At 39.4% G+C, this 23,954-nt stretch overlaps 7 protein-coding genes across 9 annotated transcripts; 2 read left to right on the top strand and 5 right to left on the bottom strand.

The window, feature by feature from the left end:
• The first annotated feature begins 157 nt into the window (after positions 1-157).
• Positions 158-5,929, top strand: LOC119982811 (protein kish-like). Of its 2 annotated transcripts, XR_005464504.1 has the most exons (7): positions 158-1,090; positions 1,246-1,293; positions 1,398-1,504; positions 2,643-2,677; positions 2,879-2,971; positions 3,383-3,426; positions 5,838-5,929. XR_005464504.1 is itself a non-coding variant. In XM_038826384.1 (5 exons), exons 2-5 carry the CDS (start codon positions 1,291-1,293, stop codon positions 2,944-2,946), a joined length of 213 nt encoding a protein of 70 aa, XP_038682312.1. In that variant the 5' UTR covers positions 471-1,090; positions 1,246-1,290; the 3' UTR covers positions 2,947-3,145. The 2 variants fall into 2 exon arrangements, 1 of the variants encoding a protein (XP_038682312.1); XM_038826384.1 differs by lacking the exons at positions 3,383-3,426; positions 5,838-5,929 and having other exon boundaries at positions 471-1,090; positions 2,879-3,145.
• Positions 5,930-5,959: 30 nt separating this feature from the next.
• LOC119982810 (uncharacterized protein At4g00950-like) lies at positions 5,960-7,871 on the top strand. The gene is made up of 2 exons (XM_038826383.1): positions 5,960-6,618; positions 7,479-7,871. Exons 1-2 carry the CDS (start codon positions 5,989-5,991, stop codon positions 7,557-7,559), a joined length of 711 nt encoding a protein of 236 aa, XP_038682311.1. The 5' UTR covers positions 5,960-5,988; the 3' UTR covers positions 7,560-7,871.
• A 508-nt stretch (positions 7,872-8,379) lies between these two features.
• Positions 8,380-10,869, bottom strand: LOC119982185. The gene is made up of 3 exons (XM_038825424.1): positions 10,708-10,869; positions 9,489-9,571; positions 8,380-8,677 (listed from the first exon to the last, which is right to left on the bottom strand). Exons 1-3 carry the CDS (start codon positions 10,784-10,786, stop codon positions 8,648-8,650), a joined length of 192 nt encoding a protein of 63 aa, XP_038681352.1. The 5' UTR covers positions 10,787-10,869; the 3' UTR covers positions 8,380-8,647.
• A 1,089-nt stretch (positions 10,870-11,958) lies between these two features.
• Positions 11,959-19,705, bottom strand: LOC119982019 (stemmadenine O-acetyltransferase-like). 2 transcript variants are annotated; one of them, XM_038825167.1, is made up of 2 exons: positions 19,237-19,705; positions 11,959-13,011 (listed from the first exon to the last, which is right to left on the bottom strand). In XM_038825167.1, the coding sequence occupies exon 2, from the start codon at positions 12,982-12,984 to the stop codon at positions 12,043-12,045; it is 942 nt and encodes a 313-aa protein (XP_038681095.1). In that variant the 5' UTR covers positions 12,985-13,011; positions 19,237-19,705; the 3' UTR covers positions 11,959-12,042. The 2 variants fall into 2 exon arrangements, with proteins under 2 accessions (XP_038681095.1, XP_038681094.1); XM_038825166.1 differs by lacking the exon at positions 19,237-19,705 and having other exon boundaries at positions 11,959-13,504.
• Positions 14,734-16,517, bottom strand: LOC119982017 (stemmadenine O-acetyltransferase-like). The gene has a single exon (XM_038825165.1). The coding sequence runs from the start codon at positions 16,302-16,304 to the stop codon at positions 14,799-14,801; it is 1,506 nt and encodes a 501-aa protein (XP_038681093.1). The 5' UTR covers positions 16,305-16,517; the 3' UTR covers positions 14,734-14,798.
• Positions 18,340-19,170, bottom strand: LOC119981968 (stemmadenine O-acetyltransferase-like). The gene has a single exon (XM_038825106.1). The coding sequence runs from the start codon at positions 19,168-19,170 to the stop codon at positions 18,340-18,342; it is 831 nt and encodes a 276-aa protein (XP_038681034.1).
• A 1,985-nt stretch (positions 19,706-21,690) lies between the features above and the next one.
• Positions 21,691-23,052, bottom strand: LOC119981967 (stemmadenine O-acetyltransferase-like). The gene has a single exon (XM_038825105.1). It carries the CDS (start codon positions 23,050-23,052, stop codon positions 21,691-21,693), a length of 1,362 nt encoding a protein of 453 aa, XP_038681033.1.
• Positions 23,053-23,954: the final 902 nt, after the last annotated feature.

The following is a 23,954-nucleotide window of genomic DNA, read 5'->3' as shown; positions in this document are numbered from 1 at the left end:
AAAGGAAGAATGTAGTTGGCATGACTTTAAGAAAAAGCCCTGGTGAGAGTATGAATACTTGTTTGCTTTTGTTGCATGGCTTTATAGTAAGGTGCAGGCAACAGTTGCTTTCCGGGAGATTTTCTTCGTTGTTTTCTAAAGAGGACCCTGTTCAATTGAATGATTAGAAAAAATAGACTTTGAAAGCCGAAATATCCAATCGACAACGACAGAAGATATGGTGAGTTGGAGAGTTTGAGCTTTCAAAACACACACAAAACATTTCCAAAGAAAGTCAAACTATCAATTATGATAGTTGATTAGACCCCTGAGTATACACTCGGAAGGTTCTAATTTGGTTATCATTGTCCCGTTGGGTTTTAGTAGCCCAACTTATTTTATCGTCTAGTGTGAAACTTCTGTATATGAGGGTTTGATATCTGAGTGAGTTTAGATCTATATTTGATGTTCTCATCGGTTGGGTTTTACTCAATCAAGTGATTTATAAAGGCAAACCTACACTTAACATTCAACAAGGCTCCATAATAATGACAAAGTCGTGAGGATAATTTGATTTATCCAGAGTTAATCAGAATCCTAGATTGAACAATATTGTTAGTGTGTCAAATGACAAACTTGTATGATATTGTTTTTTAGGTTAAAAAAAAGAAGAATTATGTAGGAAGAAGCATGGGCATCAACATACTTTCAGCCTTTGTACTTTGTACACTCGGGGTCAGTTATTGCGGCGAGGGAGGTATCGGAAGAAGGAAGCATGAATATCGGTGTATGGGCTTTGCCCTTGGTTCTTCATTATAAGTTCGATGCCGTTATAGGCTTCTGGCTTTCTAGTGAACAGATGGATTGCAAAGGGCTATAAGAATGGGCCTTCATTTTCAGAGGTTTACTATTGGGCCTCTATTTGTCTTGGGTTTTGACTGTGGGCCGTTCTTCAACCTCTGATTCCATATATAAATATAAAAACCGCCAATCCATTTTCACTCAAATTAGACACTGAAAGAACGGGAGGGAAGGAATCGTCGTCGGATCGGAGAATGACTTGATTTCATCAAAACTCGACACGCCTTGCGTCGTTCTTTCATTGAAATCGGTAGGTTATCTTGTCTTTTGACTTCTCAAGAAGTCAGCGTTAAGATCTGTGAATGTTTCGATTGATGCAAACCTAGACGACAATAGTTATGTACAGAAGTTATTACCGACTTTAACTTTTTCCTTGTGTTAATTCAAGATTTTATTTGTTTCCAGATTGAAAGCGGGAGAAGAAATCCTTAGTTTAAGGAGAATTCAGACATGGTAAGTCTTGTCTCATAGTGAAATTGAAGAGAACTTAAGGAATTTTACGTTGTCATTGTTTGATTAGTGGTAATACTATAACATGTGAATTGTCTGTTTTTCAGTCAGCTCTCTTCAATTTCCATTCATTCTTAACAGTGGTGCTATTGGGACTCTGTACATGCACTTATCTGAAGATGCATTTTCCGGCTATTCTTGAGCAGAGAATGGAGTATTTTTTTTCCCAGGAGATTTTTGGTGGACAATGTATGAAATATTCTTGTGCTTATTATAGATATGCACTATATTTTTCATGCGCAGTGACTTATTTCCCTCCCTCTTAGTGTAGTTTGGGAAGCTTGAAATAGCTCCTGGGAAAATAAAACATGTTAACTGTAATGTTTTTTTGGTTTTCAGAGATATTTGTGTACTTGCCAAAAGCCTTGTATGCTTAGCAACATTCTGCACAAGACAACCAAAAACATTGTGTGCGCACTGACGTCATGAAATATACAAGTTCAATGTTGACACCGTGAAATATATGGTGAAGTTCTTAAAGATGAGTATGATTGTCTCAAGTTCTTCAATTTTTTTTTTTTTTTTTTGATTAGGGAACCCCCTCCAGACACGTCTTGCGAGCTTTGCTCTACGCGACGGCCCACAAGAGTAAACCCTAACCCAGCCCGCCACCCCACTAGACGGTCTGGGCTTTAAGTCAAGGCCGAGGCCCAGGTGGGATATAACTCCAGTGGACTAGCATGCTAGCGCTTCGTTCCCCGTTGGAATCGAACCCCTTCCCTCCACATGCACGCGCGAGCACGCACAGTTGAGTGTGGAGACCGAGTGATCGACCAACCAGGCTATACCACTTTCGTTCTCAAGTTCTTCAATTGATCAAGCCTAAAACCTCAAGTAGAACATCTTGCCCAAATTAAAGCATGCAATGTAGCAAATAGTTTTAGTTTGGTTCTTGACATTCAGTGCTTTTGACCATTAATCAAAGGTTTATGCTTGTGAAAAGCACAACTGCCACAAGTAGTCCCACATACAAGGATACATAGATATGACAACTCTTACCAACTCACAAAAATATTCCCTTTCTCTCTGGCTGCTGTCACCTGAAAAACATTTACAGATCATGTTACAGCTGCTGGTATAATTCTCTGAAATATTACCTTTCTTAGTAAGCCTTACCACTCCATTTTTCCAGGATAAGTTGTCCTTTGGTCCTTTTTATTGAAGATTTCTTAGAACTTAATTTTAATTGCTAGAAAAGATCTAATGTGTCATTATCAGATTGTCTGTGATAATGATAAGTGTTGAAAGTGGTTATTTTGGGGAATCATGTTTTCAAAATATTTGATTGACAGGTTTCGCGGTTTCTTTTGGAAGGCGGCAAGAATTGGTACAGTCTCCTATCTAGTTTCTTTACCATTGTTGAATACCGTGCATATGCTTATGTGTTGATGCTTTCTATTGTTTTATTCATTTTACTTTTTATTTGTATTCCTCCCCCACCCCCACCCCCACTCCCACCCCACTTGGCTGTGCTATAATGCTTTCCATTATGAATGACTGACATATATTTCTGTGGTTGCTGGAGTAGGTGAACGGTTAAGCCCCTGGATGGCTGTAGGATGCTTTTCAATGGGAGTTTCAATAATATTTTTCTGAGCTAGAACCATCTTGTCTTTCAGAAGTAAGCTTTGTTTTGCTTCATATGGGTGTATATTTCACACACCCACATTAGACCTTGATTCATGAAATTGGCTACTTGATGAGAACCAACACTTTTGAGGAACTCATTTAAGAGGCACATAAGCATTATTTGTACAATTTGGTGATATAATTTTTTGTTGGTAATTGACTTTTATTTTTACAAAGAGTATTTTGCTGGCACTTTATTCGTAATTGATAGTGTAATTTTTACATGTCCAAATTTGTGCTGTTTGCTGCATTCCTTTTCTTCTAATTTAATATATACCTCATTTTTTGAAAAAAAAATTTCAAGGAGAAGGCTTCTGTTTCAGAAACACAATTCTGTTTATGCAGATGTTATTATGTTAATAACTGTTTTACCAGTTTAATGACGATGTGAACCACTTGATAGCTTCTGTAGATGGTGGCCTTGAAATGAAAGGATCTTACGCCAAGGTACATACCTTTTCTGTTTCTAGAAAATCAAGAAGTAACTACACTATTGTCACGTTTATGTCATTGTTGCTTTGATGACACTATCATTTTATATTCCATCTCTTTAATTATTGTTCTTTCCACGTACTCTCTCTAGGTAATGATTATCTACTACAGCATGCCATGATTGTTTTTATAGTTTCTTTAGCTGCTCTGCTGTACGTACATTGATGGGTATCTCATATACCATCATTTTCATTCTACGTTCTATAGTTTCCTTACCTGCTCTGAGGTAAACCTATTGATGGGGATGCCATATATCATCGTTTTCATTTTGTGTCCTCATGGATACTGTTGAATAAGTCCTTGTACTTGGTTTTGAAGTTCCTTTATCTTAACATTAAGAGTTCATTTGCTTGTCTTTTTGGCACAAGGAGAGCCATAAACTATATGGTAGAGTTTTACTCAATTGTGTTGCTTACTTGGTTTCTCAAACTTTTGTGCAATATTTCTTTTGACGACTTCATTACTTCATGCTTACATGACCATGAGTGTCGGTTAACCTTTTTGCAGTATTTCTTTAACAATTCTTATTTATTGAACTTCAGTCTAATAAACAACACGAGGGTCCACAAGGTGATAATATTGAGGATTCGATTAATGAGCACTTACTTACATAATATGGCTATGTTCATTGTCATTGTTGTTTGCTAATGATTAGGGTATTCTGTGTTACATATTGCACTATGAGAAAGCAGAATGCGAGCTAGAGAGAGATGATACAGGCCACTAGTCAATGGCAAAAATAAACCACTTTGTGCTTTTGCTGTAATAAGCATTGTTAGTGCTTAACATTTTTATTTTTGAAAATGACTGAAATTTCTTTTCCTTTTCTTTTCCTTTCTCTTTTTGACTTTGTATATGGACTTATGTATGGCCAGTTGATGTGCAAGTCCTCTCTGTCTTTATAAGTAACTCTGTCCCGACAAGTTTACACCTAACTCTCTTTTAAAAGTTAAATAATTCTCAATTCCCATCCCATGCATAAGGTTCAATGGTTCATGCAGTGAGCGGGGTAGAGGATAGACATAATGTATGTAAATTTGGAGGGGTTTTTTCTTGGAAATGGTTCGTCATCTTTGATTATTTTCATGAAATATCCCTGATTTTGCTATTTACTATAAAAATATTTTAGTTATTTGAATAATTTTTTTTGGTAAGCGAGAACGATACCATATAAGTTTGTTCTTTGGACAACCAATATGAGCTTAAACTCAGGTCCTCAGGCATGTGCACATAAGTTTTGCACTTGAAAACATGATAAGTTGGGTCAAAGTTTAGCGCATGACTATAAGGATATTGCTCTCAGTGGGAATCAAATTCAGGATCTCCCGAGTCCATATAGTTCGGCCCTAGAGAGATTTATCAACTAGGGTATCGTTCAAGTGGTTAGTTATCTCAATATAGAATTGCCGTCCAAGAAGGCCTTGCATTTGACTTTTTAGGGTGAAAAAAGTATGGTCTTTTTAAGATGTCATTTCAGATATAGTTCATGGCTTTAGATTTACACTAGTTCATGCTTTGACGAGTTGATAGATCTTGAATCCCACATGTGTAATCTGGTATCAAAATGAGGACACGAGTAAAAAAGATTCAGAGAGTTGTCACTGCCAACGTAGAAGAGTATGGAATATATACAGGCAGAACATTTGTTTTGTGGGAGTGACTAGCGATTTGGCTTGGGTCTTGCATTTGGTAGATAGATCAAGTATTGTCCAAGAAACACAGGTTCATGGAAAAGGGACTGGTTCACACTTCGGCATCCAGTGCAAATTCCTGTCAGAAGTTTAGATTGTATGTGCTAGGAACCACCCACAGGATTTGGTATTCGCAAGTTGAAATGTTTTGAAATTGAATACTTGTGCCTCCCTTGAACCTCTTTGGCTCTCTATTTTTGCTTTTTGTGCATAAAAAGGCAGCAACAATTGGTCAATTCCCAGAGATGGCTGCTTTGTTGCTTTATCTTCCTTGTCTTTCGTTTAAATATTAAATGGAAGGCTAGGTTTTTTGGCATGGGTAGCGTCTAATGGAAGTGTAGTCAAGACTTTGAGTGATAATTTAGTTGATGAATTTCTCTGAGGTTAAATTATATGGATTCAAGAGGTTTTGAGTTCCACTTTCAGTAGAAATAATATTATTGAATTTTGACCCAACTTAACCTATGTCTGCGTGTGGACTAACATCATGACCTATACGATATCGTTCCGATTAAAAAAATTCACTTACCTAATGCTTTAGACCTTCATTTTCCAAGACTAGTAATACCCATATTCCAAAAAAGGGACAATATTTATTTTAATTCTTTAATAGAAGATTTGAGTGCCTATGTTAACCATCGAGGATCGCGCTCACGGTCTCCTTTACTGCTGCAGCGCTTCAACAAAGATTGCGACAAGAGATGACAAAAAAGGATGGCCTTTTGTACTAAGGGGAGTTTCCTTCTTCTTCTTCCTTGTCTCCCCTCTGTACACTACCAAACCCGTTTGACAAAAGTCCCAAGAGAAAGTACTCGAACCCATAGTCATGGGATCTGAAGGGGCAGAAGTTGAATCAAGTTCCACACCAAAGCTGCAACTATTCTTGCCTCCAAGTCCAAAAGCACAAGAACCAGAGGAACCATGGATAGTGGCCTCCCCACTCCACACTGCAGCTTCAGTTCCATTTCGGTGGGAAGAGGAGCCTGGCAAGCCCAAACCCTGCACCGCTCTCATCATCTCCACTCAAAAGTCCCTAGAGTTGCCACCAAGGCTGTTAATGGATGCTGAAACTGCCAGATTGTCCTCACCCACCACAGTGTTGGAAGGCCCTTACATGGGTAGGTCATCAAGGTTTCAGTCATCTTCGTTTTCATTGAAAAGGGACTCATTCCGTAAGACCTGGAGTCCTCAGATAGGAAAGTATAGTCCTCTGGTTCTTGGCAATGTGGGGATTAAAGGGAAAGGGACTTTTGGTTCTTGGCGATGGGGGAAGGGAGCTTTTAAGGGAAAATGTGAGGTGGGTGTGGGTAATCATGTCTTTCCATCTTCTGTGGATGGAGAGAATGATATCAATTTAGAAGATGATGAGAGTTGCAAGAACAATAGTGTGAAGATGACAAAGATGAAAAGATCAGGAAGCTATTCCATTTCAACTCCTTCCAGGCCTCACTTCTGGGTAAGTTCATTTTAACTCCTGAGGTTAGTTTTTGAGTTATGGAAAGTGAAATACATCCTTTCTTGCTTATAGCCTAATATCTCTTTGTTACAATCAAAATCATATCATGTGAGCATAAATTGGGTTATAATTTCCATGGGGTAATTAAGTTCTGAGTTCCAAGGTCTCTGGAGTTCAGGACAGAAAACTTTTACTTCTATTGGCAATGGTGTAATTTATGGGCTAGATGTCTCCAGTGGACCTTAACAGACAGCTTCTTGGATATACTTGTGAGAGCGTTCTAGGCCTAAGGCCAGCACAGTTGTCCTTAAAAGAGATTTCTTTATTGGGAGATATTAAATTTTACTTATAAATCACATTGGTTGATTAGATTTAACCAATGTGGTATGTGAGTTTTGTTTTAACATCGCCCGCACTTGTGGCTCGCTTATGCGAGACCCCACAAATGGACACTAATAGATATCTTTTATGAGTGTGTCTTCATTCCGATAACATGTTGTCCGCTCTCAATCTAAGTTCTGCATGTTTTGTCTTTAAAAGGGGAAGGGTATTCTTGGTTGAGATTGATTGGATTTTTACTTGTAAAAATCACCCGATTAGGTGTACAACCACATCGGTAACTTATACTTAACCAAGGTGGCATAGGTAATACTTCTTGAAAACAATTAATAAATTTGCAGGGTTGGTTAAGTAGGGGCAGTGCTGTGTAGGTTCAGAGTTGTGGGGGTCCCTGCTGTTACCCAACTCCCTAGATTGGGCTGCCACTGCAATGCATTGGTACAATGGTACCAAGTTTTACTGTCCGTTTGCAGTTTGACCAGAGAGTCTCACACCTTGATTTGTGTTTTGCATACTTGCAGGCGACCATTTACGAAGGACTGAAGCAGGCAGTAGTTCCATGGAAGACTAAGAAACTGAAGAAGGATGGCATGCTGTATTGACTTCAGAAATAGGGACTTTATTAGATCCTCATATCTAGCTTTCAATTGCTGGGGCCAACGACTTCTCCTGTGTGTTGACTGCGTAGTCCTCTCCGTAGCCTTTAGTAGCTAAAACTGAGATGAAACTTTGGATGCTCCTGCAATGTCTTTTTGTAAAAACTGTCCCACTGCCACTCCCTTGACCTGGAATGTAAGTTTACAGGACAATCACGTTCTCAGCTATGTTTGATGATGACTGGATGTGGCAGCTACCATGTGCATTGTCATTGTCATCTAAGATTGCAGTTGATAGAAACCAAATGTTTTGTTTTCTTTTGCCCACTCAGATCTTAACAGATGATCCACATAGTAGCTAGCTTGTTTCTAAACAACTCACTCACTTGGTTATAGCTCTATGCTTTGGTTGCTAAAGTTGGAAGTTCGAACCACCTTAGGTTTTCTTTGTCTCGTGAACTTCAAGCCTACTTCCTAAGAGGGGTTAGAGTCTCGTTTTTACCACATATTATGCGATCTGAGGGTTATCACTCAACTATATGAAGGGCATGCTACGTTGGATGGTTACTAGGTTAAAAAAAAAAAAAGAAGCTGCTAAAGCTAGGTTGTTTCTCACATTTTAAGCGGCCACAAGTATCACAAGACAATTTATTACTGCAGTGCATAAAAAATCGACTTTCCCTAGTATTAAACCCAGAAGCAGTAATACTACTAATACCTTCTCATTTACTGTCTTCATGGGAGAGACCAACATGAAACAGGCAGTTTACAAGAGAAGCAGATGGAATAATTATAGGGATCAAAAAAGGCAGTGGATGGCCAGATCTATTCGAACTTAACACGAATCAGCTAGGATTAAAAGAAACCTAGTTACAGATAATGTGCAATTAACTTGCAGATTGAGAACTTGCAAAAAAAGTTTTGATGTTCAAGGTGAGATGCTTCTGAAGGTTTCACAGTCTAAAAAGTCCAGCTTTTATTCAAATGGTGCAACAATAGAAGTGAAATGGGTAAATGAAAAGAAAAGGTTATAAAAAGACTGGTGGCCGCGGGGCTTGCAACTCTTTTGCTTGCATGACTGAAAGATATCACACCTATTTTTTGCCCGTAACACCTGCAACCACCTGCGAAAAGTAGAAGACGTTGATAATAATATAAAGTGCCTGAAAATGTGGTTTAAGTTTAACTAAGAAATTCATCTCAGCAAATGTTGCAGCTGCGACATCCACGCGTTCATAAGCCAGATTTCAATCTAATAGGCGCTCCCTAGTTCATCATGCCTTTGACAGATATAAAGCACGTTTTGAGCTTCCTATTCAGGATTAGACCTTCAGGGATTCAATTTTCTCCACGCAATCTCAAAAATATTATTTCTTTGTTCCTTGTAACATAATTTCGATAAAAGCTAATCAAGTAATGAGAACTTTATCGACTACTTTATGCACAATAAGTAGCAGGCCATATCGCTGCAAGCCTACATCTCATTGTATGGAAAATTGGCAATCCAAGTAACTATCATACACATGCGTATATACCCATAATTCATCCAAGGTCACATGAGAGAAGCAGCTGAATTGCATAGAACAATTCTACGGAAAACAAGTCAATACAACCATCATTTATCAAGGTATTATAAATGAGGGTTAGCACTTATCATTGCCTTTATCAAAGACTACCGCACAACTAGGAGCTCAAGGATTAGATGTTCAGAAAGAGGATCCTTAGAGCAGCCATAATAGACCATTCTCCAAGTCCCTTAGTGATTGGCCTAAATAAGACCTTAACAGCTGGCTTCAGGAAAAATACCCACTAATTACATAAATATTCTTGTGAATAAGGTCAAGAACGAAACAAATGAGTCACCCTCTACATAACTGGAAAGCATTTTCTACAATTCAGAGATTAAGAAATCTTCTAGTCAAATTAGTTACTCACAGCACTTAAAGCAGGTTGATTGACTGGCTTGCTTGTTTCAAATTTATCCAACATCGGCCTTACAATAGCTGGGAGGAATAGACCTGAAATTTATATAACATAATAACATCAGTATAAGCAATTACATAATACCCAATTTCCCAAAAAGAATAATGTAACAACAAAGATCAAATTATATCATCTCAGAAGTATCTCTCATTGCCTGCAATCTAGAAAATCACCGAGTATAACGGATTCTTAAATTTCTTTTCAAAAGATTCCAAACCATTTAGTCTTTGTTTTAATTTTCATTTAATTATAAGCTCATGAATCCAAATCCAATCAGGAGCCACATGCCAAATTTAAGTCATTGGTCAGCCAAACTCAAGAAATACTTGGTTGTCAAGAATTACCTCCATTGCCTCACTGACTATATAATACTAGCAACTATTTTCCACCGCCAACGGATTCTGATTCTAGGAATGCAAAATTAACCTCTGCTGTTTGCTGCAAAGAAGAGCATACCCTATTTTTCTTCCAAGACTATATACATTGCTAATTGCCACACAGTTATCCAATCTAACATAGGAGCACCCATGCTTTTAATTCCACCTATTCAATATGCAATTGCATATGCAAAAAGACAAGAGTCCCAATAAAGAGCCATCCCTCTCCACCAGGAACAATCCTAATCAGAACAGCAAGAATCCAGTATACAATACCTACATGACTAAATCTTGTACATAGAAGCTGCTGCATTTGTATGTCCAAAGTTTCAAACTTTCAATAAATACAATTATGTATACGCAGAAAAACTTTTATAAATCAATAATCCTACAAAGAAAGTGTAAAATATACACAAGAAACTAGTTGATTTACAAAGCCCACTTAGTCGTGAATCCGTTAAAGAACCCCAACAAGATATCAACCCAGATGGAAAAGATCACACGAAAACCCAATCCAAAAACAACATTCCAATTGTAAATTCCAGCATGAAGCTTCAACAACTACAGCTTACAACCCTAAACTTCGAAAGAAAAATGAAAATATAGCAGCAACTGAAAATACCATAATGCTTATCCAACTGAAAATAAGTAACATAATTTCGTAAAGAAGAGTAGAATCACTGAAAATAATACAACTAAACTATGCGATAATTAAACAACTGAAAATGGATTTGAATGAGCAGGCCATGCTAGGGATAAGAAAGTTCGAATTGGGGAAGAGAAAATGAAAGTACCAAAACCACCGATTAGACAAGAAGCAGCGACCACAGGCTCTTGCGCCACAAACATCCTGAGCTTCTCCATTACCGGCATCTCGCTTCCTCTCTAACGAGTTTTCTGGTCTGTTCTTTCTCGGATTCGCCGACGATGGAATGGATCGCTACTCTCAAACGGACCCAAGCTTCAGTCAAGCATAGAAAACAAGATCCAAGGTCCAGGTCATTGCGGATCGGGTTTTTTGAACGGGTTTGTCAGTTTAGGATTAAGGTCCAGGCCCAGGGTCCTCAATAGATTCAGGATTGGGCAGACATTAACTTGGGCCTCAATTGAAAACTATTGTCGGCCCAAAATTGTTTCTTTTCTCGATTTCAAAACTCCAAACGACTATTTGAAACTTCCGCCAAACAAGCCCCTAGGGGTGTGTTAGAAACGGAGATGAAGACAATCTGCCTCCAGGGTCATTGAATGATATCTCTGTGGGGGGTTTCATGCTGAGTAAGAGGAATGAGGATCATTTCCTTCCCTCCTCTCGCGCCCCAAAACCCAAAGGCTCCTCCTCGGAGGATGAGGATGATAAGAAGGAGACATTGATGGTTTCGTTATAATTTGAAGAATTTGGGAGAGATGAGAAGAAGAATATGAGAGAGAGGTGTGGCCAAATCTAGTGAGTTATTGTCCACTCTGCGCGCAAGGCCGGACGGGGCTTTAACAGTTTTTCACAGGCATGCCGAGTTGGAGTACCCATTCCAGGGTTTCCCCTGGACAGAAAACTCTTTTCCTCAATCGGATTTGGCTTCGATTCTCCCACCAATGACCACAAAGTTTTCGGGGTCGCGCTTAGCAGGAGCCAATGTCTCTCATGAAGTCCACATGTATTCTCCCTGTGCGGGCACTTGGAAAGGTATCACAGCTGCCTTGCTTTTACTTAAATTGATGTCGAATACTGCTTTTGTGAATGGAGCTGTAAATTGGATTGCTTATAGATACAATTGTTGTGATAGTTGTTTTAAAGTTTTGATTTGGCTGATGTATGTAATGTTTAAGCATGTACAAATAGAATAAGGTACAACTTATTGTGTATTTGGCTTTACTCATCTTTTCTTGAGATATTATTTCTTGACTGTCTAGTTTCATTTGTTTTTTCTTGGTGCATTCTTTACCTGTGGTTGTATATTGTGTGTTTGAGATTCTTGGAAGAATGAAGATGTTTATCCCATATGTTCTTTGTGTGGCTGTTTAATGAAGAAAGAGTTATTTGGTGTATGTGATCATAAGATAAATCTCAATTTTATTTAGAACCAATTGAAGCATTTCTACAGAGTAGATGATCCCTATAATAAGGTCATCTTTCAGGGATGAGGATCAGAATTTGATAGACTCAAAGGACTTGGATCCACAGAAGCAAAATCAAGGAGCTCCTTATCTTTTTCTAGTACAGACATTTCTTCTTCATCCATATACGCCCATGCTTCTATTCCATTGTCTCTTGTATCCGTAAGAAAGTGCATACTAGTGAATCCGGATTTGGTGAACTCATAACCTGGAAGATTAGTTACCCACCAAGGATGTCCCCATCCAAAATCAACTTTGTAGAGACCAAAATTACACCAACTGCCAAACATAACAGCTTCAAATCCAGCAGCAGCTGCTCCACCTATCTCATTGACAAGCTTTAGCAAGCTTTCACCCTCTTGTAGACTCTTCACAAGATCGCTGTCTATTTTCAATATTGCTTCCCTCATCTTTCCCAGTAAACTACTCCTCCCCAAGTCCTCGTCTGCTAACACCGCAGCAGCTGCAAGCCAGACAAAATTTCCAACTACCGACTCTGAGATTGCAGGGACAGTCCTTCGACGCATGTTCACTGGATGTGTGATCAAGATTGACCTCCGAATGCCAGCTTTTGCCTTCATGGTGCTTTCGCAGAGGAGGGCACTCACAACCTCTACTCGCGATGGATTTTTCACACCGGAGCTGGTTGCCATGGCCTTGAGTCGAGCTATTGCAGATGCATCAAACACAAGCCTTCTAAGAGCGCACTTGCCTTGTCTGAAAAATTGGCCTAATATGGGGGGTAACAGTGCTTCCTTTGGGAATGCATCAACAGGTGGAAAGCTGATGGCGGCATCAAAATTGGGATTAATTACAATTTGTTGATGATCACTAGACCTGTTTGCCATGGCTGCCCAAGTTCTAATAAACACACTCATCGAAGTTCCATCAAACACGGTGTGCGAAATAACCACCCCTACAGTGATGCCACCACATGCAAATCTGGATTCTTGTATCATGGCAACATGATCTCCTGAAGTAATTACCTTATTTTCAGCAATCACATCAGGAACGAACTTAGTGATGTGGGTGAGATCTGGTTGACTGAGATAGTCAGATAAAGAAGTACTGTTAGATTCAGCAACTATGTAACAGACTCCCTCGTCGTTGCAATCAATAGAGAGATCATCTTTGATCTTCCCTGCAAGTGGGTAATAGAGATTTATTGCATCTGATAGGGACTGCTTGAGGACATGAGATCTGTTGGAGATGAAATCAAGGTTCAATACTGTGTCTTGGTTCACTGGGTAGTAGAGTATAGCATGGAAATAGATTGGAGAATTGAACTGGTCAAGGAGAGACATTTTGTGGGTTTTGGGGTGATGAGGTGAAGGTGAGGAGGGTTTGATGCACTCTCTGGATACTATCTTGACCTCCATTGTCATGACCAAGGAAGGGAGGCCACAAAAGTTTGTTACATGTTTATGTAGCGAAGCTGATAATATAGGGAAAAAAACTGACTAGGCAGTAATATTATACGGCCAAACTTGGGCTTATCTAATACTGTCATGCATGAAATCCAGATGGGTAATTGTGGAGACCACTTTTTTTGACTTTTTTTCTTTTTTTTGTCTTTTGTGATTTGTCCCCTTTTGTATTAGTGCTGGGAAGAATCAATTGAAGATTTTGCTTGTATGATAAAATTACTGTCCCTCTGGGTAAGATTAGAATCATCCTCTGGATCCTGAGCTCTGGCCTTTGTGCATTTACCAACCTAAATAATTGCCAAGAACAGTGCGTTCCCATTCTTGGGTTTGGCTATTCTCGCACCAAAAGACTACTAGGTGATCATGATTTCATAACCGGAAAGAAAGAAAGGCAGGGAAGAAGTGGATGTTTATTCTCTTAGCATTGGTGCTTGGAGAGCCATGGGAGTTACTGAGCCTTTTGTTCTAATAGAATCGAGTCGGTCGGACCCAGTTGTTCATGTGCCTATTTCTTTTGGTTAGATGGATTGCTTGAATAACTTTGAACGTATGATAAGTAAAAAATAGAAGGACATGCTCCACATCTTCTGATAATATTGCCAATGATATTATCTAGTGATAATGCCAATGATTTTGCTAGTAGTAATAGGGCTAATGATATTGCTAGCGATAGTGCCCGTGAAAGTGCTTGTGCTAGTAGAGGCCGTTACCTTTTCATATGGAGGATGAAGGAATTTGGTGAAACCCATTAACCTTATGGTAATTTACAGTTTCTTGAACGAATTAGTGGCGAAAGAAGTGCTTTGGAGGTAGGCTTAGGCATGTTTCTGAGATCTATTTGATTCAGTGGTTTTATGGTGGTATGATCTTGTTTTAATTTACCCCTAAATACGTGCTTTCTTTGTTACTTTCTTATGTACTGGTAAGCTGGGTGATTGTTTATTTAATGGTTAAAATTGCAATTCCAAGTGGGTAGCACAGATAGCTTTCATAAGCAAAAGCTGTAACTTTTTTAAGTTTCTTGTTATTGGACAATTTGGAATGTGGTGGAAATAATAACAATCTTGTGAACCCAGTTAACAATGTGAAGAAATGGAATATGAAGAGAATAAAGGGTTTACGAGTTCTGCTATCTGGTTGATTATGGCCAGCTTTTGGTGTCTGCTGGAGTATTAGGCCAGGAACTTAACTTGAAGTCAAGGAGGTATATAAAGCTTTTGCAGGTTTTTGGGAAGGTTTTGGTGTCTGGTGGAGTATATGCAGGTACTGCCTCTTAGGAGATTTGTAATTTGTTCTCAATTTTATTTAGCAAACCACTTGAAGCATCCCTACAGAGTAGATGATCCCTATAATAAGGTCATCTTTAACGGATGAGGATCACAATTTGCTTGACTCAAAGGACTTGGATCCACAGAAGCAAAATCAAGGAGCTCCCTATCATTTTCTAGTACAGACATTTCTTCTTCATCCATATACGCCCATGCTTCTACTCCATTGTTTCTTGTGTCCATAAGAGAGTGCATAGTCGTGTATCCTGATTTGGCTAACTCATAACCTGGAAGATTAGTTACCCACCAAGGGTTTCCCCATCCAAAATCAACTTTGTAGAGACCAAAATTACACCAACAGCCAAATATAACAGCTTCAAATCCAGCAGCAGCTGCTCCACCTATCTCATTTACAAGCTTAAACAAGTTTTCACCACCCTCTTGTAGACTCTTCACAAGATCGATGTCTATTTTCAATATTGCTTCCCTTATTTTTCCCAGTAAACTACTCCACTCCAAGTCCTCGTCTGCGAACACCGCAGCAGCTGCAAGCCAAACAATATTTCCAACTACCGACTCTGAGATTGCTGGGACAGCCCTTCGACGCATGTTCACCGGATGTGTGATCAAGATTGACCTCCGAATGCCAGCTTTTGCCTTCATGGTGCTTTTGCAGAGGAGGGCACTCACAACCTCTACTCGCGACGGGTTTTTCACACCGGAGCTGGTTGCCATGGCCTTGAGTCGAGCTATTGCAGATGCATCAAACACAAACCTCCTAAGAGCGCACTTGCCTTGTTTGAAAAATTGGCCTAATATGGGGAGTAACAATGCTTCCTTTGGGAATGCATCAACAGGTGGAAAGCTGAAGGAGGCATTGAAGTTGGGACTAATTACAACTTGTGGATGATCACTAGACTTGTTTGCCATGGCTGCCCAAGTTCTAAGAAACACACTCATCGAAGTTCCATCAAACACAGTGTGTGAAATAACCACCCGTACAGTGATGCCACCACATGCAAATCTGGATTCTTGTATCATGGCAACATGATCTCCTGAAGTAATTACTTTATTTTCAGCAATCACATCTGGAACGAACTTAGTGATCTGGGTGAGATCTGGTTGACTGAGATAGTCGGATAAAGAAGTACTGTTAACTTCAGCAACTTTGTAACAGACCCCCTCATCGTTGCAATCAATAGAGAGATCATCTTTGATCTTCCCTGCAAGTGGGTAATAGAGATTTATTGCATCTGATAGGGACTGCTTGAGGACATGAGATCTGTTAGAGATGAAATCAAGGTTCAAGACTGTGTCTTGGTCCGCTGGGTAGTAGAGTATAGCATGGAAATAGATGGGAGAAATGAACTGGTCGAGGAGAGACATTTTGTGGGTTTTTGGGTGATGAGGTGAAGGTGAAGAGGGTTTGATGCACTCTCTGGATACCATCTTGACCTCCATTGTCATGATCCAAGGAAGAGAGATAGGCCACAAAGAAGATGAGAAAAGAAAATGAAAGTTTGTTACATATTTTTGTAGCGAAGCTAATATAGGGAAAAAAAAAAACTGATAAGGTAGTAACATACAGCCAAATTTGGGTTTATATGGTAAAATTTATTGCGTGCATGAAAACTGATGGGTGATTCTGGAGAGCACTTTTGTTGACCCTTTTTTTTGTCACTGAGTTTTTCCTTTAGTAATTTTGAGTTCTGAGAATGCATTAGTTCAATTAGTGGCACAAGAAGTTCTTAGGAGGTTGGCTTATGCATGTTTCTGAGATCTATTTGATTCAGTGGTGCTGTGGTGGTATGATTTTGTTTTAAATTTAATTTACCCCTGAATACTTGCTCTCTTTGTTACTTTCTTATTTACTGGTAAGCTGGGTGATTGTTTAATGGTTAAAATTGCAATTCCAAGTGGGTGGTACAGATAGCTTTCATAAGCAAAAGCTCGAACTTTTTTATTTTTTGTTTTTGGACAATTTGGAATGTGGTGGAAATAATAACAATCTTGTGAACCCAGTTAACAATAGAATAGCAACAATAGAATTGAAGTTGATGGGTCTGTAGAAGGAGCTATAGATCCTTTTCTGTTTATGTTTTTAATAATAACTTGGGCATATATCTTCTTTGAGCAATGTACAAATAGGACAAGATACAACTTCTTGTTTTCTTCTTGGTGCATTCTGTATCTATGAAAAACAAAGCTTATTCCTTTATCTATTGTGGCTGAATATTGTGTGTTGGAGATTCTTGGAAGAATGAAGATGTTTATCTTTCTTTTCTTTTTTTTCTTTTTTTTTATAAGCCAACAATATATTCAACTAAAAAAGAAAACACAAAAGAGTACATCTCAGAAGATGGCCTAATAGTAGCAAGATTAGGGACACATCATCATCATCCGAGCCTTTATCCCAAAAATTTAGGGTCGGCTACATGAGTCTATGAGAACATCATCAAAAATCCACCACTTGTATTTGTTTTCTACCTTCATTTCTATCATGGATCACACATTCATCCACTACTATTAAATTCATATATTTTCTTATTACTTCAAGCTATGTCTTTTTTAGGTCTACCTCACTGCCTCCTACTCTCCCCTATAAAAATTCTCTCATTCCTCCTCATTACCACACCGTTATCTCTACGTTGGACATGTCCATAGCATCTTAACCGATTTTCTCGTAACTTATCTTCAATAAGTGATACTCCTACCTTAGATCTAATAATCTCATTTCTTATTCTATCTTTCCTACTGTGACCACACATCCAACGAAGCATTCACATTTCTGCTTCATGCATTTTTTGGATATGTTGTCTCTTGATAGCTCAACACTCAGAACCATACATCATTGCAGAGCGAATAGCTGACCTATAGAATTTTCCTTTCAACTTTAGGGAATTCTTCGGTCGCATAACACCTCGAATGCACTCTTCTATATATTTCACCCGTTTTTAATCCTATTAACTACATCATCACCTATGTCACCATCTTCTTGGAAAATCGATCCAAGATATTTAAAAGCCTTACTTTTTATTATTTCTTTCCCATCTAGTTTAATTGCTTGTTCGTTCCTTTGCCTACTCTTACTAAACTTGCATTCCATATATTTTGTTTTAGTCTTACTTAGTTTAAATCCTTTAGACTCTAATGCTTTGTCTCCATATTTCAAGTTTACGGATGATATAGTTCTAGGAGATGTTGAAATGTTGAGACGTCTTCTTCATAACCTTGATCGGGACTACCAAAAGACGGATGTAGCCGCCGGATAAACCCTCATCATCACCCAAAAAAAAAAGATCTGAATGAGAGGGGCGAAAACACCCGATTGGTGTAGGAAACCACCCTAGTGGTCGGGGAAAACAACAGATCTAAGGAGAAAGTCCCCGGAGCTGAAAAGAAAACCAACAAAACTAAAAGAAAAACACTGAAAATAGATAAGTAGAGGTGCTCCTCCTCCTCAAAGCGGTGTAGTTGAGGGGGAGCGAGGTAGCTGAGAGAGAGTTTTCCTTATGTTCTTTGTTGTTTAGCATATTTGTGTAATTTATTCTCAATTTTATTTAGCAAACCACTTGAAGCATCCCTACAGAGAAGATGATCCCTATAATAAGGTCATCTTTCAGGGATGAGGATCACAATTTGCTAGACTCAAAGGACTTGGATCCACAGAAGCAAAATCAAGGAGCTCCTTCTCATTTTCTAGAATAGACATTTCTTCTTCATCCATATACGCCCATGCTTCTACTCCATTGTCTCTTGTATCCATAAGAGAGTGCATAGTCGTGTATCCTGAATTGAATAACTCATAACCTGGAAGATTAGTTACCCACCAAGGATTTTCCCATCCAAAATCAACTTTGTAGAGACCAAAATTACACCAACAGGCAAATATAACAGTTTCAAATCCAGCAGCAGCTGCTCCACCTATCTCATTTACAAGCTTAAACAAGTTTTCACCCTCTTGTAGACTCTTCACAAGATCACTGTCTATTTTCAATATTGCTTCCCTCATCTTTCCCAGTAAACTACTCCACTCCAAGTCCTCGTCTGCTGACACCGCAGCAGCTGCAAGCCAAACAAAATTTCCAACTACTGACTCTAAGATTGCAGGGACAGCCCTTCGACGCATGTTCACCGGATGTATTGTCAAGATTGACCTCCGAATGCCAGCTTTTACCTTCATGGTGCTTTTGCAAAGGAGGGCACTCACAACCTCTACTCGCGACAGGTTTTTCACACCGGAGCTGGTTGCCATGGCCTTGAGTCGAGCTATTGCAGATGCATCAAACACAAACCTCCTAAGAGCACACTTGCCTTGTTTGAAAAATTGGCCTAAAATGGGGACTAACAATGCTTCCTTTGGGAATTCATCAACAGGTGGAAAGCTGAAGGAGGCATCGAAGTTGGGAGTAATTACAACTTGTGGATGATCACTAGACTTGTTTGCCATGGCTGCCCAAGTTCTAATAAACGCACTTATCGAAGTTCCATCAAACACAGTGTGTGAAGTAATTACCTTATTTTCAGCAATCACATCTGGAACGAACTTAGTGACCTGGGTGAGATCTGGTTGACTGAGATAGTCAGATAAAGAAGTACAATAAACTTCAGCAACTATGTGACAGACCCCCTCATCGTTGCAATCAACACAGTGATCATCTTTGATCTTCCCTGCAAGTGGTTAATAGAGATTTATTGCATCTGATAGGGACTGCTTGAGGACATGAGATCTGTTGGAGATGAAAGCAAGGTTCAATACTGTGTGTTGGTTCACTGGGTAGTAGAGTATAGCATGGAAATAGATGGGAGAAATGAACTGGTCGAGGAGAGACAGTTTGTGGGTTTTTGGGTGATGAGGTGAAGGTGAAGAGGGTTTGATGCACTCTCTGGATACTATCTTGACCTCCATTGTCATGATCCAAGGTAGAGAGAGAGGCCACAGAGAAGATGAGAAAAGAAAACGAAAGTTTGTTACATATTTTTGTAGCGAAGCTAATACAGGGGGCAAAAAAAACTGATAAGGTAGTAACATACAGCCAAATTTGGGCTTATATGATAAAATTGATTGTCATGCATGAAAACCATATGGGTAATTCTGTAAACTATTAAACTGGGCCGAATCCTGGGCGGAACACCCCTACAGCATCATCCCAAAGAGGACGAATACAGATAACAAGAGGGTTAGAGAATGAAGATCATTTCCTTCCCCCCTCTCGCACGCCAAAACCCTAAAGGCTCTTCCTTCTCCGAGGATGATAATGTGACATTGATGGTTTTGTTATAATTTGAGAAGATGGGGGTAGCTAGGGAGAAGATGAAGAAGATGAGAGAGAGGTTTGGCGTATTCTGCTTATCCGATGAACTATCAGACAATGTCATTCTCTGGAATCCAAGAATTAGAAAATTCTTGTCCCTCCCGCACCCTGGCATTGTTTCGAAGAACAGCAAACTCTTTTCCTCAATCGGATTTGGCTTCAATTCTCCCACCAATGACCACAAAGTTGTCAGGGTGCCGCGCTTAGCAGGGGGCAATGTCTCTCATGAATTCCATGTGTACTCTCTCGGCGCTGGTACTTGGAAAGGTATCACAGCTGCCTTGCTTTTACTTAAATTGATGTCGAATACTGCTTTTGTGAATAGAGCTATGAATTGGATTGCTTATAGATGGAATTATTGTGATAGTTGTTTTATAGTTTTGATTTGACTGATATAATGTTTAAATGAGATACCTATGCTATCGAATTTTCTGTGGAAGTTATCGTAGAATCAGTTTCTATTTTGTGGTTTTATAGAGATGACCCAATGATAGGATAGTTTGTCCATGTGGACATGAAGAAATATGGTTTTGCAGAGTCTTGGTCTAAACAAGTCAATGCTGGTCTAGGAGAGGTACAGTATTGCTTTAGCAACGTAGGATTAGGGGAAAATGTTGAAACACCTGACTTTGGAAATTCTTCACTTATGATCCTCGAAGGACATATGTGAGGAGAATTCCAAATTCAATTGGCAAGTTGTATTACTCCTTTTATATTGACAGTTTTGTGAAAAACATAGTTTTACCCAAGGAAAGAAGAAGGATCCACCTCGTTCATCATGTAATGATCGAATAGCAACAACAGAATTGAAGTTGATGGGTGTGTAGAAGGAGCACAGAGGGCTAGGAGGATACTTCTTCTATTCAGATTTTTTGTGTAAACTTACTTTTACTCTGAGAAGGAGTTCAACCATATAGGGGAAGCACAACACAACATTGACAGTAAGGCGATATGGGTGGAACTTAGGAAGAGGAACAAAAGCAGGAATGATCCTTGACGATTTTTATGCAACTTCACTTTCTTCATTTTCGATCCTTGTAAATTATGGTTTTGCTGTTTATTATCTTTGTTTCTCTGATCAGTTTTGAATTGAGTGGTGATTTATTAGAGTTGAAGTCGAGAGGAATATGTATTAGATAGATGTATTAGATAGACTTCATCGATAAGGGAAATTTCAACTATATTTTGTAAAACCGCAACTCATATGGGTGTTTTAGTTGGAGTTTGCAGTTTCTTAAATCTCCCGAATCACCATGAGTTATAGATCCTTTTCTGTCGTTATTGTTTCACTAGTCCGGGCTCAAGAATGGAGCTAATTGTATTGCTTGCATATAGAGTACAGGAATAGGAAGGATGGTGGTTCAGTAACATGATACCATTCTGCTTCATGGTGAGCATTTGTTTAGAAGGTGGGGTAGAACTTATGCTGATGGTAGGAGACCTGTTCTCAGTTTCTCGATAAGCTGAAGTATGGTTCTTTTTTTGTTCTGTTCTTGTCTTGTGGTGATTTTGTCAATTTCCATGACTTTTCTGTTTGTGTTTGTGTTTGTGTTCCTTTGCTGTTTAGCATATTTGTCTAATTTGTTCTCAATTTTATTTAGCAAGCACTTGAAGCATCCCAACAGAGTAAATGATCCCTATAATAAGGTCATCTTTCATGGATGAGATTGTGCTAGACTCAAAGGACTTGGATCCACAGAAGCAAAATCTAGGATCTCCTTGTCATTTTCTAGTATGGACATTTCTTCTTCTTCCATATACACCCATGCTTCTACTCCATTGTTGGCTCTTGTATCCATAAGAAAGTGCGCACTAGTGAATCCTGATTTGGTGAACTCATAACCTGGAAGACTAGTTACCCAGCAAGGATTTCCCCATCCAAAATCAACTTTGTAGAGACCAAAATTACACCAACTGCCACACATAACCGCTTCATAACCAGCAGCAGCTGCTCCACCTATCTCATTTACAAGCTTAAACAAGTTTTCACCCTCTTGTAGACTCTTCACAAGATCGCTGTCTATTTTCAATATTGCTTCCCTCATCTTTCCCAGTAAACTACTCCACTCCAAGTCCTCGTCTGCTAACACCTCAGCAGCAGCTAGCCAAACAAAATTTCCCACTACGGACTCTGAGATTGCAGGGACAGCCCTTCGACGCATGTTCACCGCATGTGTTATCAAGATTGGCCTCCGAATGCCAGCTTTTGCCTTCATGGTGCTTTTGCAGAGGAGTGCAGTCACAACCTCTACTCGCGACGGGTTTTTCACGCCAGAGCTGGTTGCCATGGCCTTGAGTCGAGCTATTGCAGATGCATTAAACACAAGCCTTCTAAGAGCACACTTGCCTTGTCTGGAAAATTGGCCTAATACAGGGGATAAAAATGCTTCCTTTGGGAATGCATCAACAGGTGGAAAGCTGGAGGCGGCATCGAGATTGGGATTAATTACAACTTGTTGATGATCACTAGAACTGTTTGCCATGGCTGCCCAGGCTCTAAGAAACGCACTCATCGAAGTTCCATCAAACACAGTGTGCGAAATAACCACCCCTACAGTGATGCCACCACACGCAAATCTGGATTCTTGTATCATGGCAACATGATCTCCTGAAGTAATTACCTTATTTTCAGCAATCACATCTGGAACGAACTTAGTGACCTGGGTGAGATCTGGTTGACTGAGATAGTCAGATAAAGAAGTACTGTTAACTTCAGCAACTATGTAACAGACTCCCTCGTCGTTGCAATCAATAGAGAGATCATCCTTGATCTTCCCTGCAAGTGGGTAATAGAGATTTATTGCATCTGATAGGGACTGCTTGAGGACATGAGATCTGTTGGAGACGAAATCAAGGGTCAATACTGTGTCTTGGTTCACTGGGTAGTAGAGTATAGCATGGAAATAGATGGGCGGAGAAATGAACTGGTCAAGGAGAGACATTTTGTGGGTTTTGGGGTGATGACTTGAAGGTGAGGAGGGTTTGATGCACTCTCTGGATACCATCTTGACCTCCATTGTCATGACCAAGGAAGGGGGGCTACAAAAGTTTGTTAGATATTTATGTAGCGAAGCTGATAATATAGTATAGGGAAAAAAACGGACGAGGTAGTGGTATACGGCCCAACTTGGGCTTATGTGATGGTAATAATTTATTGTCATGCATGAAAGCCAGATGGGTAATTCTGGAGACCACTTTTTTTGACTATTTTTGTCTCTTTCTTTTGTGAGTTTGTCCTTTTTGTATTAGTGCTGGGAATAACAATTTGGAATGTGGTGGAAATAATACTAGTCTTGTGAACCCAGTTAACAATGGTAAGAAAGGGTATCTGAAGGGAATAAAAGTTTTACGAGTTTTGCTATCTGGTTGATTATGGCCTGCTTTTGGTGTCTGCTGGAGTTTAGAAGGCTTTTGTAGGTTTTTTGGTGTCTGGTGGAGTATGGCAGGTACTGCCTCTTTGGTTGTCCGGAGACTGGAGGAGAAAGGTTGACCTATTTGGGAATCTCTGGATCTAAGTTTATTTTCAAGTCTCCGAAGCATTTCGTCGCTTCAAAATCTCCGAAACGAGAGGGAAAAAAGTGAAATGGGAATGGAAAAGGTGAAAAAAAAAAAGAATTGAGTGAGATGATTTTCTGAATCTGTGCACCTTAACCAGCAGAATATCATTAGACAATAGGCCAGGAGCCCAAGAAGCCCTCTAAGGCTATTGATTATCTATAATGCAAGGCCGAGTTTATTTAGAGGCCTCTCCTATACAAGCTTATATGCCAATGTTAATATATACTCCTAGTCATAGGTGCAGAACTCATGAAAACAGAGCAGATGGAGCAGCGCTGCATTGGAACAGAGTTTAGTGCTGGAAAAAACAATACTCTTTGAAGTGTGTATGTGGACTGTGGCATCAAATACAACAATGGGT

This window comes from Tripterygium wilfordii, chromosome 17 (assembly GCF_013401445.1).
Source record: "Tripterygium wilfordii isolate XIE 37 chromosome 17, ASM1340144v1, whole genome shotgun sequence".
Taxonomy (NCBI): Eukaryota; Viridiplantae; Streptophyta; class Magnoliopsida; order Celastrales; family Celastraceae; genus Tripterygium; species Tripterygium wilfordii.
The sequence above is the reverse complement of the archived record's forward strand: the minus strand, read 5'-3'. Positions and strand labels throughout refer to the sequence as shown.

Excerpts from the sequence above, each read along its gene's own strand:
- LOC119982811 (XM_038826384.1), top strand. Across the intron at positions 1,505-2,642 it reads ATTCTTGAGCAGAGAATGGA|GTTTCGCGGTTTCTTTTGGA; the intron begins GTATTTTTTTTC and ends TTTGATTGACAG. Across the intron at positions 2,678-2,878 it reads TTGGAAGGCGGCAAGAATTG|GTGAACGGTTAAGCCCCTGG; the intron begins GTACAGTCTCCT and ends TTGCTGGAGTAG.
- LOC119982017 (XM_038825165.1), bottom strand. The coding sequence starts at position 16,304 with ATGTTACTACCTTATCAGTTTTTTTTTTTCCCTATATTAGCTTCGCTA.
- LOC119982019 (XM_038825166.1), bottom strand. The coding sequence starts at position 13,410 with ATGACAATGGAGGTCAAGATAGTATCCAGAGAGTGCATCAAACCCTCC.
- LOC119981967 (XM_038825105.1), bottom strand. The coding sequence starts at position 23,052 with ATGGAGGTCAAGATGGTATCCAGAGAGTGCATCAAACCCTCCTCACCT.
- LOC119982810 (XM_038826383.1), top strand. The coding sequence starts at position 5,989 with ATGGGATCTGAAGGGGCAGAAGTTGAATCAAGTTCCACACCAAAGCTG. Across the intron at positions 6,619-7,478 it reads CTTCCAGGCCTCACTTCTGG|GCGACCATTTACGAAGGACT; the intron begins GTAAGTTCATTT and ends GCATACTTGCAG.
- LOC119981968 (XM_038825106.1), bottom strand. The coding sequence starts at position 19,170 with ATGGCAAACAAGTCTAGTGATCATCCACAAGTTGTAATTACTCCCAAC.
- LOC119982185 (XM_038825424.1), bottom strand. The coding sequence starts at position 10,786 with ATGCCGGTAATGGAGAAGCTCAGGATGTTTGTGGCGCAAGAGCCTGTG. Across the intron at positions 9,572-10,707 it reads TTGTCTAATCGGTGGTTTTG|GTCTATTCCTCCCAGCTATT; the intron begins GTACTTTCATTT and ends TATAAATTTCAG. Across the intron at positions 8,678-9,488 it reads ATCAACCTGCTTTAAGTGCT|GTGGTTGCAGGTGTTACGGG; the intron begins GTGAGTAACTAA and ends TACTTTTCGCAG.